Source organism: Biomphalaria glabrata, chromosome 16 (genome assembly GCF_947242115.1).
Source record: "Biomphalaria glabrata chromosome 16, xgBioGlab47.1, whole genome shotgun sequence".
NCBI classification, from domain to species: domain Eukaryota; kingdom Metazoa; phylum Mollusca; class Gastropoda; family Planorbidae; genus Biomphalaria; species Biomphalaria glabrata.
Window position 1 is genome coordinate 6,072,996 of NC_074726.1, and position 21,313 is coordinate 6,094,308.

The 21,313-nt window shown below is 37.7% G+C and overlaps 1 protein-coding gene across 1 annotated transcript in view; it reads left to right on the plus strand.

The window, feature by feature from the left end:
- The first annotated feature begins 2,041 nt into the window (after positions 1–2,041).
- Positions 2,042–21,313, plus strand: part of LOC106073029 (uncharacterized) — a 61,719-nt gene continuing 42,447 nt past the window's right edge. The window contains exons 1-8 of the mRNA XM_056014714.1: positions 2,042–2,162; positions 5,444–5,473; positions 7,435–7,535; positions 11,402–11,502; positions 11,967–12,128; positions 14,441–14,584; positions 17,575–17,633; positions 21,128–21,232. Of these exons, the coding sequence (XP_055870689.1) occupies positions 2,114–2,162; positions 5,444–5,473; positions 7,435–7,535; positions 11,402–11,502; positions 11,967–12,128; positions 14,441–14,584; positions 17,575–17,633; positions 21,128–21,232 (751 nt within the window). The 5' untranslated portion in view covers positions 2,042–2,113. The remainder of the gene's footprint in view (positions 2,163–5,443; positions 5,474–7,434; positions 7,536–11,401; positions 11,503–11,966; positions 12,129–14,440; positions 14,585–17,574; positions 17,634–21,127; positions 21,233–21,313) is intronic.

The following is a 21,313-nucleotide window of genomic DNA, read 5'->3' on the forward strand; positions in this document are numbered from 1 at the left end:
TACAAGCTAATACTATATCTGCTTTTTTAGATATAACTGCCAAATCTGATAGTCTTCGTGAGTCCCTGTACGTGAAGCAGCTATTTCATAACTATTGGGTAAATTTCTTTGCCGTCTGTCAGTCACGCTTTTCATAAAATGTCCGGGCGGGACAGCCAATGTCCCGCTTTCATAAAAAAAAAGTCGATCAGTATTACGCTTCTATTTCAATGTTTCTTTAATCTTTTGACTAATAATTTTTTTGTAGAACAATTTAAAAAGCTTATATTTAAATCTTTAATGACATAAAGGTAAATCGGGATCAAGTTCTCTTTACATAATTAATAAGGTTGGTTGTCACACACTCGGATGACTATTTCCTCTTTGAAATTACTTTGACACTTAACATCGAATTGTAAATTAACGTTCATATTATTGTTATTTTTCCTCTCCGTTGATGAGATATAGTAGCATTCAAAACGTTATTGCTAGGATTTCTAATATGAGAGCTCAAGATGTCTGAATACTATGTTATACAAATATGTATTTTAGTTAACTGCTATTCTCTAGCTGTAATTATAAAAACCGGAAAGTACAACCGCATTTAAGTATTGCTATAATAAAAACATTCGCTTGCGCAATGGCATTGTAAGATTGTAATTTAGTTAACTGAATTTACGGACGTACATAAACTTTGCGAAGATTATCACTACTAAGGTCAATAAGTAGACTTGTTCCATACAAGAAATAATCAAGAGCCTAGACAGAGGGCTCTCAAAATAGGGCTGTATATGAAGCTTGGAATAGACTAAAATTATACGAGCAGGATATATTTCAATTTTTGCTCCCCTTTAATTAAGCTTTGTTAACCAGAGCCTTGATAGTTAGAAAAGTTTTCCCAACGGTGACCTATGCATGCGAGACATAGAAGAGACAAAATGAGTCTCAGAAGGATTTTTAGAGTCACTTATAGATATTAGGTCACTCAGAAATCTTTTGCGGAGCGAGCTCTCGACCACAGGCTGAGAAAGGGACTTTTTCTTTAAGAAATGCATTGCGCGCCCAGTGATAGCAATAACAAGGAGGCCTAAACAAGGAAAATCAGGAACCACTTCTTTAAGTAATATCACAATACTGTAGATGCCATTCCCACATAAAACACTAAACCATAATTTATAAATAGAAAGACAAAACCTAATGAAATACACAGAAAGGCATATAGCTTCTCCTTCACGATCGAAAATGAGCACATTTCTCATATCCTATGTACTCGAACATGAGTGGAAAGTCCAATCCTCGCTTCAAAAAAGCCAGCCGTATACGTTGCCTGGGTGGGTTTGGTGAGTTGGAAATAGGCCTGCTTCTTCTCTCAGCTTTTGTTAGTTCGGCGCTCTTTCACGCTGGCCACTCGTCTTGATTCAAATCTTGAGACTCCGAGACTCACAGCTTCACGCCATGAGGAGCCATCGAGAGCTAGTGCTTCTCAGCCGTGAATGTCAATATCAGAATCCTTGAAGGAGCTCTTAATGGTGTCTTTATAGCGCTTTTATTGACCTCCCTGGGAGCACTTTCCTACACACAGCTCCCCGTACAGACGTCGTTTGGAAAGGCAATGTCTGGCATGCCGACTACATGTCCCGACCATCGACATTCGGACCTTTTTTTTTACTCTGACAGAAAGAAAGACACAAAGATAGTGGCACATTTTCTTATTCCATACGCTGCAACGAATTCATACAAGTGCTCTTTCTTCCATAGTGCTATTAGAGAACGGAATGTATTACCTGAAAACCAGCCACTTGACAGAGTATAATTCATTGATTAGATTGACATGTGAAATGCTTATGGCGTAATTATCGTCTTTTTTTTTTAAAGTAACGTCTGTAATATATAAGATAAGAAAATAAGAGACAAATATAACCGGGGAGCCATTTCTATGGAGAAAGCTTGCCGCCCCATACTGCCAGAGAGGATCTAAGTAAGTCGGTCTAGAATTACGCACCGTGAGTCATATAAACTAAGTTAAACATGTATTGAACGTATTAACACAATCTACAATAATTCACTACGAAGTTATAAAAGTTTGTTTCCAATTCTTCTATAGTGTACTTAACTGTGTCTTTCCTCTAGTGGAATGTTGGTCTATATGTTTACGGTTTATCTCATTTTTTATTTTAATAAAGGTACGTTACATAGTTTCAAGCAATATATAATAATACACAAAACATTATAACTTATAAATACACAACCTAGGCTAATGATTAATGATATACTAATACTAAGAAAGACACTCAATTAGACAGAGGTAGAGTCTAGATCTAAAGACAAAGACAAATGTCTTATTTTTCTTATGGCTCATAGCCTCATGCTATGGCAAATTCGTATAAGGGATTATTCTTCTCAGGTGCCCTTTGAACAAAGAACAGGTTGCATGAATCAGCCATGAAATAAAACGACTTAGATGAGATTAAGTATCCTATTAACATGTACAACTAGATTAACACACGAAAAGCCTACCAAATAGATCTACGCGTAGGACGTAGATCTAGATATTGTCTTATTTTGAAGGAACGTCTGTCATTATAAGATAAGATGAGAATCGTTGTAATTAGCTAATAGTCCTTAAAAGCTACGGTCTGCTGTCTGCGGGCTTTTTCAGTGCACGGACCAAAGGTTCGGAACTCTCTCCCCATTGATCTCAGACAGGCAACATTCTCACTACCTTTATGAAGAACATTAAGACATATCTGTTCAAAACTTTTTTTTTAGATTACTTTGTCATGTTAGCTCTCGTAACATGTTTGTAATGTTATCGCAGCGCTTTGATCCTACACTTTGTTTGTTAACAGCGCTCTATAAATTAAATGAGGGATTTTGGTCACGACACTGCCTAAGTTGTGCCGATGTGCCTAAAAACCTAAAATATCAAATATCTTACTTTTTAAAACTTTGAAATAGCTTGAATAACTTCTTTGTGAACAATACTAAATTTAAATTTTATTACAATATTATTATTATAGCTTTTATATAGCGCTACTTTCATGCTTATAGCATGCTCAGAGCGCTTTGGTCCAATCTCATTTGTGGACAAGTGGGGGAGGGGGTATCTAGGAGTTGGTTTTCGTGCTGCCTTTGGGCGCTCAGTAAACACAACTCTGCCCGAGTCGGGTGTCGAACCTCGAGCCCCCTTCTAAGTAGCCAAGACAAGCCAAGTTCAAGCGCACTTAGCCTCTCGACCATGCTTCCCACCATATAGACTAAATCCACTTGAGATAAAATGAAATAAATGTCGAAGACTTTAGTAACAATATAAAATGGTATTTTGAACAAAATCTAACTCGCTACAAAACACGTCTATTCACTCTGACAATCTGGAGTCGTCTCTGTTATCTAAGACCGCTGACGACAGCGCCGCTTATCTTACATCATTCACACTGCTTAGCTAACTTCTTCCCAACGTCACCATAGAAACACTCACACACACACACACACTCCATAACAGTCATGTGTTCCGTTAGGAGGATGAATGTATCGTATATTCACGGTCTTCCTCAGCGAGCAACTTGCGATGGGCATCAGAAAAACTGGTGGCCTCTTCATCCGATATAAATAGTTAATCAAACGGCCTCGGAGGCGAGGTGGTTGAGCGGTAAAGCGCTTGGTCTCCGAACCGGGGGTCTCGGGCTTCAATCCTGGTGAAGACTGGGGTTTTTAATTTCGGGATCGTTGGGCTCCTCTGACTCCACCCAGCTCTAATGGGTTCCTGACATCAGTTTGGGAAAAGTAAAGGCGGTTGGTCGTTGTGCTGGCCACATGACACCCTCCTTTACCGTCATCTGCCCCCCTTTACTTTTTTTTTAAACGGGCTCTCAAAGCGATGGGCATCGTTGTTGGCTCTTACTACCTATGGAAGCCCGTTTGCTTTCCAAGCGAGTTATTAACATTTAAAAAAAAATCACCTTCGCGCCTCCCTATAGAGAAGGGGTTCTCAAACCTGTGGGTCGCGATCCCCTTAGTGGAAGGGGGGGTTGATTGACGATTTGCCAGGGGTCGCCCAAGACCATTGAAAATATGGATTGTTATTGTCCATTCTTCTATTGATGTACCGTGGAATTCCAGCTACCGTCGCCTCAGCGTGCTGCCTACGTGGAAACGTCCGCCAAGGGAAACGGATAGGCTAAGAACGGTAGCACACATAGCTCTCAGTGGGCTGCCACACGTACGGTCGAGAGACTGTACACTGCACGTGGTAAGGATGTAACAAAGACTCGCTAACCCGTCCACCCCCCCCCCATCTATTCGTTCCCATACGCGCTGTGGACCCTCGCACGGGTTCGGTGGGACATTATAGGCATAAGAAGGGCCCCCACGCGGCTCGGCCTCCGGCCTCGCACGGGAGAGTGAACTCGTGCGGGGCTCAAGGGGGGTCGTGACTAGTGACACACCGGGTGTGAATACATGATCTCTTCGGATAAGGCGGGACTTCGGACAGAGGGATTGGTGAAGAGCCGATGCTTCATACTGTCCATGGATAAAAGCCTTTCCTTGGTCAAGAGGTCCATAATAGGGAACGGGACGTTCTTGGACCTTAAGGACATCTGAATCTATTGATAAATGTGTGTGTGTGGGGGGGGGTCGCGGCAGAGTGGGGATTGTAAAAAGGGGTCGCCGAGCATAAAAGGTTGAGAACCGCTGCTATAGAGCAAGTCACAGTAAAAGATGACTAAGTAACCGGTCTGGGGAGGGGGAGGGAAGGGAACTATTGATTAATTAGAATAATGGTAAAGTGACCCTTTACAGACCCTGCCATCCATGGGGCAGATGATGTAAAGAACATCTGTTTCTTTGGCCAACGGTTAACGATCGATAGCGTCTTAAGGTCAGCACAACAACCAACCGCCATTACTTTCCCCAACTACTGTCAGGTTCCCTTTAGAGTGGAGCGGATTAAAGTTAGGTGAACTCAGGGGCGCCCTAAAAAAAAATCACGAAATTTAAAATCCCAGACTCTACCTAGGTTCGAACCCTGGACCTCTCGGTTCGGAATCCTAGCGCTTTACCATTCAGCCAACATGTCCTAGAAAGTATTGATTACTGTCATATAAAGACGTTATGGAGTTACGACGTAATTTGTAGATCAGCATCTCATCTAGATATAAATCTAAATGGAATAGATATGTTACAATTTGGCAAAATAATTTACGCTTTGTATGATGTAGGTTTGTGTGTGTATATATATATATACATATACATATATATATATATATATATATAACGTATAATCCGAAAAACGGCCAGCTCCTCTACCACCGAAGCAAAAGCCACCTTAACCTGCGCTCCACCTTAGGGCTCCACATCCACATGAGGAAGTGTGCTCTGAGATGAACCATGGTCGTTCTACGACTGAAGGAGGCCAATAATGATATATTTAAAAATTACTTTATAATTTTCTGGTCTATTTCAGACTGCTGCTACGGCTACGGTAAATATGAAGGCAAGTCTTGACTTAGATTATAGAGGGTAGAGGTTACTATTACAGTACAGATCTCTCTCTCACTCTCTCTCAGTCTCTGTCTCTCTCTACTAGTGTGTGTGCATTATTCTTTCAAAATGATCTTTACTGTTGTTGTCCCTGTTACTATTTATTTTTGTTTGGTGGGGTTTACTTCGAAAATTTGATTTGTGATAGGGCAAAGTAATTGTGAATATAAAATATTTACAACAGATTTTTATTAAAATGATCTACATTTACACCATTTTCACTATTTGAGCTATGAATGGACCTTATTTTTAATATCTATTACTAAGTTGCATGACATTTAGATCTTGAGCTATATAGAGGGAATAACTCTTGAGGCAGTATGGTCACAACATGGCCTAAATTGTGCCGATGTGCCAAAAACTCAAAAGTATCAAATTGTTTTTTTAACGTTCCCCATCAGAGAAAAATCCATAATAGTTTTTGTGTCTGCTCTGTCCGTCCGTCCCAGTGATATCTCAAAAAAAAAAAAAAAGAGAAAAAGTATTGAAAATTCGATCTCAAATGATATTTGTAGCTTTCTAAGTTTCGTTACAAATGATACTTTTGATCTTCTAAGCGACAACCATTTGTTGTTTTTTTTTTTGTTGTTGTTGTTGTTGTTTTTGGCTTTTTTTTAAATTAAGTAAGCAAGTCGTTAATTTGTAACCCTAACCTGTAAGTAATTATGTAAAATAGTAATCAGGATGAAAGCATCAAACGCATCTGGTCAAAGTGCGTTAGTGGACCGATATAAAATTGATCTATCATCTCGATCAGTTAATTAATATAAATAAAAATTAATACTGAACCTTTAATTAATTTATTTTGTCTGTAGGCCTGTATAGACAAATAAAGAGTCGATGACCTTATTTTCTTTCGACCGTGACTTAAGGCATTTTAAAGGCCCCCTTATAATTAGATGTAGGAGTGCAGCTAAACATACCATAAGGCTTCGAAATGATTAAAAAAAAACACATTCATATCAAGATGTGTTTAAAGTAAATTGAGTGTTGACAGTAGCGACCTTAGCCGTATGCAGGCCCTGAGCGAGTGTAATTGTGATGAGTGCAGGTTATATACATCATAAACCTCAACGCATCGTAGAGCCGACCTCATGGCGGTCGGTTGCTTACCCAAAAACAGCGAGCCCCAGGGGTCGTCGTGTAAACACAAACTCATTTTCTTCTCTTGTTTTTCTGAATTGTCTGTTTCGTTATTCGTTTTGGCTGCTCTACGATCTACACTTGTAAATGGCCTTGTGCTATTCGTCTCAATAACTAGACTTTCTAAACAGTCCTATAATTTTTTTTTTTATTGCAATACCTCTATTCAACTCAGAACTTCATGGAGGGTGGGCGGAGGATGGAAGATGGACACGGATCTCAAAAAAACGGCTCTAACGATTTTCTTAGAAATTTAACAGTTGATGTATATCGCCGAGAAAAGAAGTACCAGCTCGTTGGCCACAAGGGGGAAAACTCTAGCCTGATCGTTATAATTTTTCAAGTGAAAAAAAAAATCGAAATGAATTAAATTTAAATATAAAGTCTAGATCCAACATCGGTTTTGAAAGAACTATCGCGTTCTTGAAAGAACTATCGCGTTCGGGAATTTCCAAAAGTACGGCTCTATTGATTCAAGAGTTTAATAAATTATTGTTCAGGAAAATTTTGCGCATCGTATTCTTAGTCTAGATTTAAAGGCCTATCATTGGAATATTATAAAATGTAGTATTCTTTCTCGGGGGTGGGTTTAAAATGTTTTTTTTTTGTTTTTTAATATAGCATTAATTCGTTATTATTAGAAAAGCAATCTATTAAGTTGTATAAAAAAAGGTATTGTGTTAAAAACGAATTTATAGCGTGTAGTGATTTTCTAATAAGAACCTTGTTTGCTTCTGTTTAATGCTAATGTTGTTTTTTTTTTATTCTTAGGTGGTGTGTCAACTTTTGGAACTATCTTCCATCTTGCGTTTCCCGAATCACATCCCAGAGTAAACTGCTCCTTATATACTAAGGAATTTGTATTATTTTATGTAAGCTATTCGTCCTGTATCTGCATGTTAGTTATCATTCAGACTAATTATACGTATACCTCTTCTGCGTTCTCATTATCATGTTGGAGGATTCAGATCAGAGGTGTATTTGGGGGGGGGGGGGGGCAAGGGGGCACGATGCCTCCGGCGCTACTCTCAGGGGGCGCTACACACAGAGAGGCGCCTTTATATGTTCATGGTAAATGGGGGAGGTCAGGCGTTAATAAAGTACCTTGCCCCTGGCTCACGTTTTCCTCCCTACGCCTCTGGTTCAGATAACTGTCTGAGTTTAACTTCGGACTGGTTTCCAGATCAAGTAGCTCTCCATACAGTTGTTCTTCTATAGGAGTGTTTGGAAACAGTACCTTGATATCAATATGTATCAAAGGATGCAACGGAGGACAAAAAATACAGTGCTAAGCTAACAGCCCCCTGGATGACAAAAATGTAGTGCAAAGCTAACAGCTCCCTGGATGACAAAAATGTAGTGCAAAGCTAACAGCTCCCTGGATGACAAAAATGTAGTGCAAAGCTAACAGCCCCCTGGATGACAAAAATGTAATGCAAAGCTAACAGCCCCCTGGATGACAAAAATGTAGTGCAAAGCTAACAGCTCCCTGCATGACAAAAATGTAGTGCAAAGCTAACAGCTCCCTGGATGACAAAAACGCAGTGCAAAACTATCAGCCCCCTGGATGACAAAAAATGCAGTTGATAGATATACTTCGAAAAACTGTGCTAAGAACCTCCACACTACGCTAAAGCTAGCCTGCCATTTCATACCACGTTTTTTATCTAGCAATTAAAGTTGGTGGAGCAGTCTTAAGTGTCCGTACTTGGACGATGGTCAACAATCATTCGGGCAGTGAAGCACTTTAAAAAAAAAAAAAGCAAAATATAAATTACTTAAAAAAAACATTTGGTAAAGAAATGCACATTTACTTATATATATATATAGTAATGGACAAAAGTTAACTAAAAAGTTAGAAACTTTTAGTTTAACTAAAAAAAATTAGTTAAGGCCATTGTTTTAGAAAAAAAAAAGTTTAGTTAAAATCGTAGTTTAATTAATTTTTTTTAGTTACTAACTAAAAAGTTTAATTAAAATGTGTACAACTTTTTAATATGTGGTCAGGGTTGAAAAGCACATCCCTGTTTTCTGGTCATGTGATATCAATAACTTTGGTTATCAAAAAAAAATGATGCAGTTAACAACTATTTAGTCAGTCCGTATTTGAAGAGGGTAAAGTAAGATGCTGGTAGAAGTCATGGGATTAAATATTTGCAATTGAAAGTAGCAGTAGAAACATTTGTTTGCTAAAAGCTTCTTTGCAATATTGTGAATGGGGTTGTTCCGAACTGTTTTTTTGTGTGAGTCACGTGGTGGTGTTTAATTTCTGTTTCTAGTGGGAATCAGATTAGTGAGTTAGGTCAATATTTAGTGGTTTTAATCAATTCATTTGCGGCAAACAATGAACTGCAGGAACATCAACGGCCAGACAGACGTACACGTGTAGGCCTATATAGTGTACTGAGTGTGCAGTTCATAGTGACAAGATCACCCTGTTTTTTTCCCTTGCGCGTTTAACGTTTATGCAATAGTGTTAGTTGCATTTCTAGTGGTTAGACAAAAAAAAAGCACATTGGCAGGGTTAGTCAAGCATGTATTTTACACCATGAAATAGTTATACAGTCAAATGTTTCTTAAAACTCCAACAATTTTGTTTCTATTTCATTGGTTACTAAATCTAACTTTTAAACTCTAATTGTAGGTATATTATTTAATGATATTTTAAACTTTACCGATATAAGTAATAAAAATTTTCCTTTAAATAATAAGTTATTATAATTTTAAAAAAAAATGAGTACCATTCTTTTCTAAAGGTTTTAATTGAAGGCAAAAATGCAAGCACACATATTTATTTACACATCTTTTAAAAAATTTGTATTGTGCATTAACGTTTATGTAAGAAACATATTCCTTAGTACTGATTTTATTATGGATAAATATTTCTAGGTCAACCCCGCCCCCCCCCCTTTTTCCAAAAAAAAAAAAAGTTTGACCTAGTTTAATTGATTTTCTTTAGTTGTTTAACTATATTTTGAAATTCATGATAAACTAATAGTTCAACTACTTTATTTTAGTTGATAACTAGTTTAAGTTTAACTTTTAAAAGTTAGTCAAGTTCCCATCACTATATATATATAGTCATACTGTACGATTTATTTCCCTTTTTCTATATGAAACAAAATTAAATAATTACGACTAATTAATTAATTAATTGTTTTTGTTTTGATTTGATTCGCGTTTTGTAAGGAACAATTAATAATTGTGGAAAGTTTCCAATGGATCCTAGAATCGAATGTGCAAGAAATAAAGTGTACAAAATGTGTACCCGACAGACGGACAGACGGAGTGAGTTAGGTTAAGCTTTGTAACAAGCAAATATACAAAAATCATTTATTTTAAACAAAGCTTACCTAGGGGAAGAACTCCATACTTACAACTATATATATCTGTATTCTGTTTATTCATATCTTCTCCATGCCAATGAATACTTGTGCAAAGTTTCAACTTGATCCCAGAATGGTTGTGAGAGGAATAACATATACAAACTTTTTGCCAGACAGAAAAATAGACAGACAGGGTAAGTTGATATAAGCTTTGTAAAAACCGATGCCGAAGTGATGAATAATCCTGAATAATCTGGGCTCGATTTAAGCAATACGCCTGTGCTCCATATGTAGCTAGTAGTTGTGAATCCATTCTTAAATTTGCTTATAATGTATAATAATAACGACATTACTTATATAATATATATTATATTATTATATTATATATATTTTTTTACCCCTATTAAATTATTGTAATAGGGGAGACAATTAAAAATATTAAGTGTCATTCATTCAAATAAATTTAAACTTTGTCTCATGATGGAGTCAAGGCCTGTCTTAGGTATTTGGAGACCCTAGGTGAAGGGAATTTAGTGGCCCCAAATGAAATATTTAAAAAAAAATCGATGCAAACAGAAAATATAAAATTACGACTGAAACAAAATTACGCAATTTATTACAGACCTACTTGTATAGTCTAGAGCTTAGAGCTAGATCTAGTAGACATAAAACCGTACAGCTCTGCCGTGATTGAAACAAGAAAGAGACCAGTTACATAGAGGTATAGAGCTCTGCTAGTTTGAGACTTGAACTCCAAGTTTCAGATTTTTTTTCTGTAAATATTTTTTTGAGTAGTGTGCGAACCTCCATCAATTTGAGACCCTAGGCGACTGTCTAATTTGCCTACGCCTAAGGATGGTCCTGATGGAAGCAAATGATAAAACATCTTGGCGCTGCACTGTGAAAACTGGCGCTAAAATCGCCGAGGACAAGACCCAGTGGTGTTCCCAGGGTGCTACGAGCCAGGGTCAGCAAGACCTATCAAACAAGCTTCCCCCCCCCCCTTCCCACCAATAGTGTAAGTAATTCATATTAACATAAGAAGTCACCAAAGAAGTTGACAAAATTAGAAACAGGGTAATTATATTATTTTGGTAGAATATTCGCAGTTTGGCTGCCTGATAGTGCGGTTTGCGTTCTGGACTGTCGTTTGGATTTATCGATGGTCTCGGGTTGAAACCCTGCACGCTCCCATCCCGTTGTCGTGCGGGAGGTTTGGAATAGGAAGTAAACTATCTTCTGCTCTGAAGGAACATCCAAAACATGTAAAACATTTTACAAACAAACAACAGTATTTGATATCCACTTTAGCGCCCCATACTCTCCTGCTGCCCCACTCGCCCTTCCCTGATTACGCCGCTGCCTCGAAAGCTACTTTTGTTCTATTAATTTTCATTTTTATGTCTGTATAGGTCAATTTAAAAGTGGCATGGTATATCCAAAGTGTGGAGCCTTCCAAATATCCAGTGATAATGACTCGACCGTCCTACATTATCTTTGATCTACCTTGGTCGTAAGGAGTAGGAATAGTGTCATTTGTATTTATTATTTTTATTTATTTATACTGTACTAATACTATAAATAATTAGTGATGGGCAAAAGTGAGCTAATAATGTATAAACTTTTATTATTTAAACTTTAAAAAAAAAATAAGACAATGTTCAGCTAGAGAAAGAAAAAAAAAAAGAAAAAAATCGAACGCTTATTTATTTTTTTAGTTTAAAACGAAAAGTTTAATTAAAATAGAGTAACCTAGTTCATCACAGGACACTGACAGCCAGTAATAATTTGTATAGAAGATGTATAGAATCACGTGGCTAAATGTTGTTTGTTTACGATTGGTGAATGAGGTCAATTGATAACTATAATTATGATACAGCTTTTTTTTCGCAGCAACCCAGTCCTTTGTCTGCACGTCATAGAGTTTGAGAAACGCTGCTCTATCTTTTTTTTGTTTCAATTATCTCCCCTATACAGTGCAAAGGAGTTTATAGAGAACAGATTCTCGTATATTCTGGATGCAGAAAAGGAATTCCAAGTCTTGTGTTACTCCGTCGATAGCCGAAACATTCCAAACTCTATCATGAGAGCTGTTCCGGTGCATGGCTTTGGCAAAGTCTACGTTGTCCCCACAATACCGTGAGCACGTTTTTAACATTTGAAGTATAAAAACCAAGATGTTTGGGTTTTTTTTGTTTTGTACCCATATGAAAGGGGCATAGCTAGCTTAGTTGCTTAGCGTAGTTTAATCAATAATGTTTTGAAACAATAAGGATAATCGGCGAACAGAAAGATTACAAAAAAGAAACAAAAAACAGTGATAGTTAATTCCAATGCACAGTAATAAATGAATTAAAATAAGGAGTCAATATTTTAGATGAAGTACTCATTCAGTGATGTAAAGTGTTTCCGCAGTGTGAAGTACTTAAAATACAAACAAACTCAAAAGGAGGCAACACCGAACCTAATGCTGGTACAGAGACGCAATCATCTTCTTTTTTGAAGTAACGTCTGTATTATATAAGATAAGAACACCGACGACAGGCCAACATTCGATAAAGGAAGTCGACGCTAGTGTTGAGCAACAAACACGTTTATACTCAAGAAGAGAACCTTTGAATGTCATCTACTTCTAGCCGTCTATATCAGCGGTTCTCAATCTTTTAAGCTCGGCGACCCCTCTTTACAATTCCACACTCTGCCGCGACCCCCCCCCCCCTTCCCGCTCAGACACACAGCAATAGAAAAATAGACAAAACTATTCATTTTTTCGATGGTCTCTGGCCGACCCCTGGCAAATCGTCAATCGACCGCCAAGGGGGTCGCGACCCACAGGTTGAGAACCCCTGGATGTTCTATATAATGCTTCTTATACCTACGGTGATAAGAAAAGCGTCTTGTTTATATAGTCTCCTAGAGTGTTCTTACTTTTTAAAGTTATATCACGTCATCGTCACTAAGTAAAAAGTTCCCTCTCTTCCCGAAACCAATAATTAATTCCTAATCGTGCTATAACAGTGAACATGTATCGTTTGCAAACAGATTAGAAATAGATTACAAATAGATAACTGGCCTAACATAAAGGCCCACCTTAGTCACAATGCAAGCGACACAACCGGCTCAAACTGCCCACAACCGAATACGGCCTAAATGACATGGCCTAAATTGTGCCGATGTGCCCAAAAACCCAAAAAATACAAATATTTATTTTCACTAATTGCTATGTATGAACTTTTATTCAAATCATATTGTAATGACTCTCACATCCTGGCTCTCTGCAAACTACACCAATGTAGATGGCTGCCTGGTCGTGCGGTTTGCGCGCTGGACTGTCGTTCGGATTTATCGATGGTCGAGGGTTCAAATCCTGCCAGCTCCCATCCCCCGTCGTCCTGCGGGAGGTTTGGACTAGGAAGTAAACTATCTTCAACTCTGAAGGAACATCCGAAACATGTAAAACATTTTACAAACAACAAACAACATTTTACAAAGGTTACTACCAACACCAATAACTTGACAACTCATGGCTCCAAAGTAACGTACAACTTTAATGTCCAATCTAATCACAGCCAATACTGTACAATTTGGCAACAAAGTAACACTGACTACAAAATGTTTCACCGTAGATAATCACTCCGCCGTATAGCTCCTGTAACGCTGTATCAAACTCTACTGGCTCTTCGCCTCTTCCTTGAGTTGTACTCGATTCTCTGTTCCGGACCGACCTCGCATCCAGCTGGTTCTTGGCTCTGACTTCGACTCGTACTTGTGAATTTGCGAGCTAACGTGAAGTGAGATAACTCTGGCAGCTTCGCTATTACATAGGGTCCCATAAGACCTTCTAGAACCCGACCGAGTGTCACTCGTTTTTTTGTAGTTGATCACATGACCATATCTGACGTGACTGGCCCGATTGGTGTTCACTTTAGATGTTTCAGGGAAACTTCGCCAGCCATCGCGGTTGACTGTCACTACTCGTCACGCCTAGCGTTGGCCTGGGGCGATTTGTGTCTGCTTACTACATCCACACTACTACCCCTATCCACATCACCAGTAGAGTTATAACAATACCACGTTACTGTTTTGTTATTAAATACAGTAAGTTAGCCCATCGGCATTGATTACTTGTTGGGCTTAATTAATGAACTCCCTTTATCGATTGTTGGCCTTTCGCCGGTGTTCCCTGTTCCAGTGTTAAGTTCGGTGTTGCCTCCATTGGAGTTGGTTTGTATTTCAAGTAGACACCGCGGACGCGCTTAACAGCTTAATCTGGATTCTTGCTCGGGGGAAAGAAGAAAATAGAATAGGGTAAAAAATGTGCCATTGTTTTTTTTTAATTTAACATTCATTACTTATTCAAAGAAAAACAATCGCTCTATAAGTTGTATAATTGAGGTATTGTCTTTTTTTAATAATTTTTTTTTTTGAATGTGTATCTTGTTTCGTGTAAGGTTTCAGCCCTCTGTTCAGATTATAAGTGGAAGAAATGAGCTAGTGATAAGGCTTGAAATAACGTATACAACAGCCAGCGGTCAACAAGGGAAAACTTTTTTCATTCGAAGAGATTTAAAGTCAAATATAATCTCAATAGCCTAGTAAGTAAAACATCTTCCAAAATGCTCATTAGAATTTTAGCCTTTAATAAAAGACTCAAATACGGGCTGCTACAAAAGTAGGTGTACAGACTGTGGTATAGGGGATGCACTCACACGACTGTCATCTCGATGGTCTCGGGTTTCCAACCATTAACAACCGCCATATCATCCCTTTATTTGAGATGTTTTGTGCTCAATCGTAAAGGAACATCCGAAACTTGTAAAAGTATTGGGAGATATATGTGGCGTGTTAGCAAATGAAACTGCGATATACGTCAAAATAAATGTTATTATATACTGTTCACCTACTTTTGGACCCCATTGTTATTTAAAAATATACAGGTGTTAAAAACACATTTTATTTGTGCACAGTCAAAGACTCTTTGTGTTTTATCCTTTTTATTCATTTTACAAAATTTATTTTTTAACTCCACAGGCATTGCCTCACTCACCAACAATAGCCCAACTCACCAAAAAATATCGATCACCCTATTGCCTAGCTCACCAGATACCAACCATTGTCAAACCGACAATTGCCTAAATCACTAATAATTATCTAACTCGGCAAAAAATGTCCATCCTCCATTGTGTAACTAACAGTTGTCTAACTAACCAACCATCGTCTAACTACGGCTTAACAAACCATTGTTTAACTAATCAACCATTGTCTACCTAACAAACCATTGTTTAACTAATCAACCATTGTCTACCTAACAAACCATTGTTTAACTAATCAACCATTGTCTACCTAACAAATCATTGTTTAACTAATCAACCATTGTCTACCTAACAAACCATTGTTTAACTAATCAACCATTGTCTACCTAACAAACCATTGTTTAACTAATCAACCATTGTCTACCTAACAAACCATTGTTTAACTAATCAACCATTGTCTACCTAACAAACCATTGTTTAACTAATCAACCATTGTCTACCTAACAAACAATTGTTTAACTAATCAACCATTGTCTACCTAACAAACCATTGTTTAACTAATCAACCATTGTCTACCTAACAAACAATTGTTTAACTAATCAACCATTGTCTACCTAACAAACCATTGTTTAACTAATCAACCATTGTCTACCTAACAAACAATTGTCGAACTTAAAAAAACGTTGTCTAACTTATATCTGACTACCAAACTATTGTTTAACAAACTATTGTCTAGCTATTGTGAAACAAACTATTGTTAAACAAGTTATTGTGTAACTAGCCAATCATTGTCTAACTAAACAACCTTATCCTTGCCGAACATGCTCATTTTTAGGCTCTTTTGTTTTTTAAACTATGATTTTGGGTGAATCTTGGTATAACTTGGCAAAGGTATCAGCATCAATTTTCAATGTTCATCTGAGATAAAGTAAAAAACAACGTATAGTTAGAGAGAAACAACCAGAGCGTGACGGATAGAAGGGAAGCAAGCGAGGCCTCCACAACACAAAAAGAAATTTAAAGTCTCGATGGTTCAGAAACTTTTATGTTTTTATTTTCAAAAATTTTTTTTTCGCATTTTTTTTTACTTACAATGTATAAATCTAACAGTTGACAAGAAGTGTCCGCTTCCAGTTGCTTCGGATGTACGACAGATCGTCAACCCAGGGCCTTACTCTCCACACATATACATGTTTTAAACACTAACATATGCATTTAATTTATTTTTTTTAAAGATGAGATTTAATTTCTAAGTGCTCTAATCTTCTTCCGTGAAAGTAGGACATGCTTTTAGGTATAAATATTATTAATTTTTATTGAAGCTTTCGAAAAACTATAGAGACTTTCTCTTACTTAAATCCAGTATGTTCTTGTCTAACTAACCAAAACCTTTGGTGGAGTATTTGCACAATGTTTTGATAATAATTAGTTACTAATATAAATTATATTTGTTAACGATCGAAATTTTTATACACCTCCTGATAGTGTGTCTCCTCTCCACCCCCCCATTTTTACTCCTCATTCTCTCTCTCTCTCTCTCTCTCTCTCTCACTCTCTCTCTCTCTCTCTCTCTCTCTCTCTCTCTCTCTCACTCTCTCACTCTCTCTCTCTCTCTCTCTGTAATCTTAAGCTCAGCAGTGTACAAGGGATCTTAAGTAAATATAACATAGAGATGGGTAAATGTCTCCAATCAACTTCCACACACACACACTCAAACTACCCTGAACCACTGTCGGATCAAGTATGTTTAGGCGTGACCGATCATTAAAAAGGCCTGAACAGTGACCTGCGGGCAGTTTCAACCAATAGCTCGCTGCCACGTCACAGGTCGTGAGATACCATTTCTCCTTCTACTTTAACCAACTTTAGGTGGTGGAGTAAAAAAAAGTAAAGTTCCCCTTTCAGACTTTGTGGTCTATAGGGAAGATGATGTAAAGGTCATCTGATTCTGTGGCCTACGGTTAACGAGGGTGTCAGGTGGCCAGCACAACGACCAACCGCCTTTCCTTTTCCCCAACTAACGTTAGGTACCCATCAGAGGCGCCCAAAGATCCAGAAATTAAAAATCCCAGTCTTCACCAGGATTCGAACACCGGACCTCGGTTCGGAAGTCAAGCGCTTTACCGCTCAGCCACCGCGCCTCCTAGGGGGTGGAGGGGGGATTAATGTTCTTTTGAAGGACAAAATAATACAAATAACAGTATTAGGATGGAAAACTAGTTTATAATATGTTAATATTCAACCGCCCCACCACCTTAACGTGAACGATAAAAATATGGTGAGGTATATTATGAGGTAGGACGGTACGTATTGCCACACACACAATCAACCACGTGATGTCCCATTATTATCTGCCGAGTATCAAAGTATGTTTTTGACACATTTCTTATTCAACATGCTAGGACAAATTCGTACAAGTACTCCTTCTTCCCAAGCACCATTAGAGTAACGTCAGTATGATAAAGTAAGTTTTGCCAACACTTGTCATCCCGGATGCGTATTTTGTGTTTCGTCATGTTCTTGTAAAATCTAGAATATATTTATTGTTACAGTCGGAGGACAATAAATATTGATTTCTGTAAATGGGAAAGTCTACACACAACGGTCACAGGTAGGAAATGTTATCTGTCAACCTAGCATGTCATAGCCAATACATTTCAAATTAAATAGTCCATCATTTACTAAACAAGAAAATAGTTGACACTAGTTTTTAATCTAATATTGTTTCATGTTTCGTTGTGGGAAAGCAGGGGTTCTCAACCTGTGGGTCGCGACCCCTTGAGGAGTCGATTGACGATTTGTCAGGGGTCGCCTAAGACCATGGTAAATATGGATTGTATTTAGTCTATTCTTCTATTGCTGTGTGTGTGTGTGGGGGGGGGGGTCGGCAGAGTGGGGGGATAGTAAAAAGGGGTCGCCGAGCTTAAAAGGTTGAGAACCGCTGCAGTAGAGTATATCGCCTTTAGTGGCCTACCGAGTCCCATGTCTGTCGCATTAAGGTAAAAGTGCCCCTTTCAGACCTTGCGATCTCTTGGGCAGATCCTGTGAAGGTCATCTGTTTCTGTGGCCCACGGTTAATGAGAGTGGCCAGCACAACGAACAACCGCCCTTACCTTCCCCAACTGATGTCTAGAACCCTTTAGAACTAGTTGGACTCTTGTCAAATTAAAAATCACATTAAATAAAGAAATAAAGCTATTGAATATCCTATTTCACCTTATTTTTGTGAATTTCGCTAAATTTAGGTTCAACTTTTTAGTTTCAGCGATTTGTGCTAGTTTTTAAATTTAAAATAATATAATAGCCATTTCTTGCTCTTGCTTCAAGCAACTGTCACACAATAAAGACTACGCCTTGGGCATTCTGTAAGCATAACAGTTGCGCTAAATAAAAGCCATTTTAAATAAGCCAAATAATTTTTTAAACAAAACCTTTCTAAGGGAAAGAACCGCAAAAATAACTGCCATATATCTCAATACTGCAGGAATAAGCTCCCCATTTTCTATATAAAACAAAAGGAATTAATAACCACTAATTGTTTAAGTAATTGGTTAATTTTTAGCGGCTCCCGAAAGTGGAATACACGCTATTAGTTTTGTGTCTTCTGTCTGTCCGTCCCTCCGTCCGTCCCGTTAGATCTCGTAAACTAGAAAAAATATTGAAAATCCAACATCATGATATTTTAGACCTTTCAAAGTTCTGATGCAACGGATACTTTTTTTCTTTTCTGAAAACGAAAAATTTAATTTTTTAATCAACTATTCAAGCAGTTTTTTCATAAAAATACAACATTTTTTCAACTATTCACTATTAATTGTAACAAAAAAACGGAAGGTTATTTAGTAAGGAAGATAACTATTAACCATATTTTTATCACATTAATACGAACGTTTTTAGATTGTTTTGTCAAAAAAAAAAAATTTTTGTGTATTATTTAGTTGCTACTTTACGTAAGTTCTTTCATACTAACTACTACATGTAAGTTTTTTTTTTCATTATAAGTACAACTGTAAAGAGAAAAAATCTATTTAGTATTCATAATAATGGAACATAATTTAAAACAACTATTAATAAGTAGTTTTCCATTTTATCGGAAATGTTTCCTTTATTCTTAAGGCTTGAATAAGAGATTAAACCTTTGCAAAACCATTAGATTATTTAGATAATCATTAAATGACATCATTTAGGCCAGGTTCACTCCTAACTTCACTATCACTTTCACCTATCCCTTGGTCTGCTGGACGTTAGGGCACCACACAAGATCTGTCAACCTTCTTTCTCCATTTTTCTGTCATTTGCCTTTGATAGAATTTCATTCTGACATTTTTCTGAAAACATTGAAGCCTGCCTTTTTTTCACCTGCCTGGGTAGACCACTTCGGGGGCCGATTTTGAGTTGTGTTTCTACACAAACTGTCTTTGTAACCTTGTTTTACTTATTAATTTATTGTCATCTACTATGAAAAATTATGTAAATTTCAACTTATTTCGAGAATGGCAAAAGGGAGAAAAAAAAACGTGTACAAAATGTACAAAGGGGAATAACAGCTACATCTCTCAATAAGTAGCATTTATTTCCGCTTTTCGATAAAAACGAATTTATTAAATATTACTTTAATTGTTTTATCTTTTCTTAGGTACTGCAAATAATTGTGATAAGTTTCAACTTGATCCGAGATTGGGAGTGAAAGAAATAGCGTGTACAAAATTTGTACCAGACACCAGAGAAACAGAGAGGGTTGATATAAGCTTTATAAAACAACAACAGAAAAAGTTCATTTGTTGTTTAAATAACTGAAAATGAACAGTGGATACGTATCGAACAAGATGAGATTTGAAATGCAGTGTTGTGTTATTTAGCAGCTGGTTGGTGCTAGCCCTTGAGCAGCGTCAGATAATCATACCAAAGGCATCTAACACCTTTAACTTAAGAAAACGAATTTCTTCCAGAGTCCAGGAATGTGCTTTTTTTGCCAACGACTATGTCCGAATGTCCTCTTTCAGCGATCCTTTCATGATATCTGTCTGCTTAGCCGGGTTACGGTATCTCGATTCTACAATGGAATGTGAGAATGCTACCATCACAGCATGCGAACTATATACTTAATAATATTACTATATACTTCTTATACTTATTATATACTATATACTTGTAGTTATTTTAGTACTTAGTCTAAAATCTAAATCTGAAATATTTTCCCTTTTCGCATTTCTCTTTCCTCTTATAAACGAGGATGCAGTGGCGTATTTAGGGATTTGGGGGGGGGGGCCCGAGGAGCTTGCCCTCTTTGGGGGTCCCATGCATTTTGACATTCGACATCATGACATGAGATAATAATATTTAATGTAAAAACAAATTTCGGACACTCATGTTAGCCCCCCTTTAAGTGGAGGATTTTCAAATGTGGACCCCACTTCCACCCACCCTAGCTACGCCACTACGAGAATGTCATGTCACGATGAGGGTTCGTTAATAGTACATACACCTCAGTGAGAGTCCTTTAATAAGCTTTCTCCCTATTATGACCCTTGAGAAAAGGAAAGGATCTTACCCATAGACCAGGAGTGAAAGATAAGGGCTCTTCTACGATCCACATGTAAGGAGGTCCCTCATTAAAAAGATGATCATTTAACTCTTTCTCTCCTAACTGACGATACCAGCGTTGATTCTACTAGAATGTGGTAAATAATTGCGGAGAGAAAGAGTTAATCACATCCGTTTTCCTATCCCAGCAAGACCGAGGCAAAGCCCAAGTGTGTTTCTTACGTATGCCTATACTGTACCGCCACTTGTCACTTAACGCTTTATCTCATTTAGTAAATCATGTAATTTTCAAGTATTCAGAAAAGCGGCAAGCGTGACCTAGTGCAATGGGTGTGAATGCGATCAGGCAATCATTCTTTAAATGAGCAATTTGTATGGAGAAAGGTTGGATAGTGCTAGTTTATTCATAGATTTTGATATCCTTGAGGGAAAAGCCCCTCTGAACTGTTTACCAAATAGTGGACACATAATCTGACCCACCGGGGGGGGGGTCTGCATCAGAGTTTGTGTGAAAATACAAACTCTCTTTGAAATATTGTTTCTTTTTTTTTTTTTTACCAGGGGGTGTAATAACAGGATCCGGATATTTTGGAGTCGTTGTTGGAGCATGTGTCAACCCTCAGCGTTTAAATAAGACGGACAAGTGTTCACCAGACACTGGTCTTGGTAAGCTTATACACCAGCGGTTCTCAGCCTTTTACGCCCGGCGTCCCCTTTTTACATTTCCCCCACTCTGCCTCGACCACC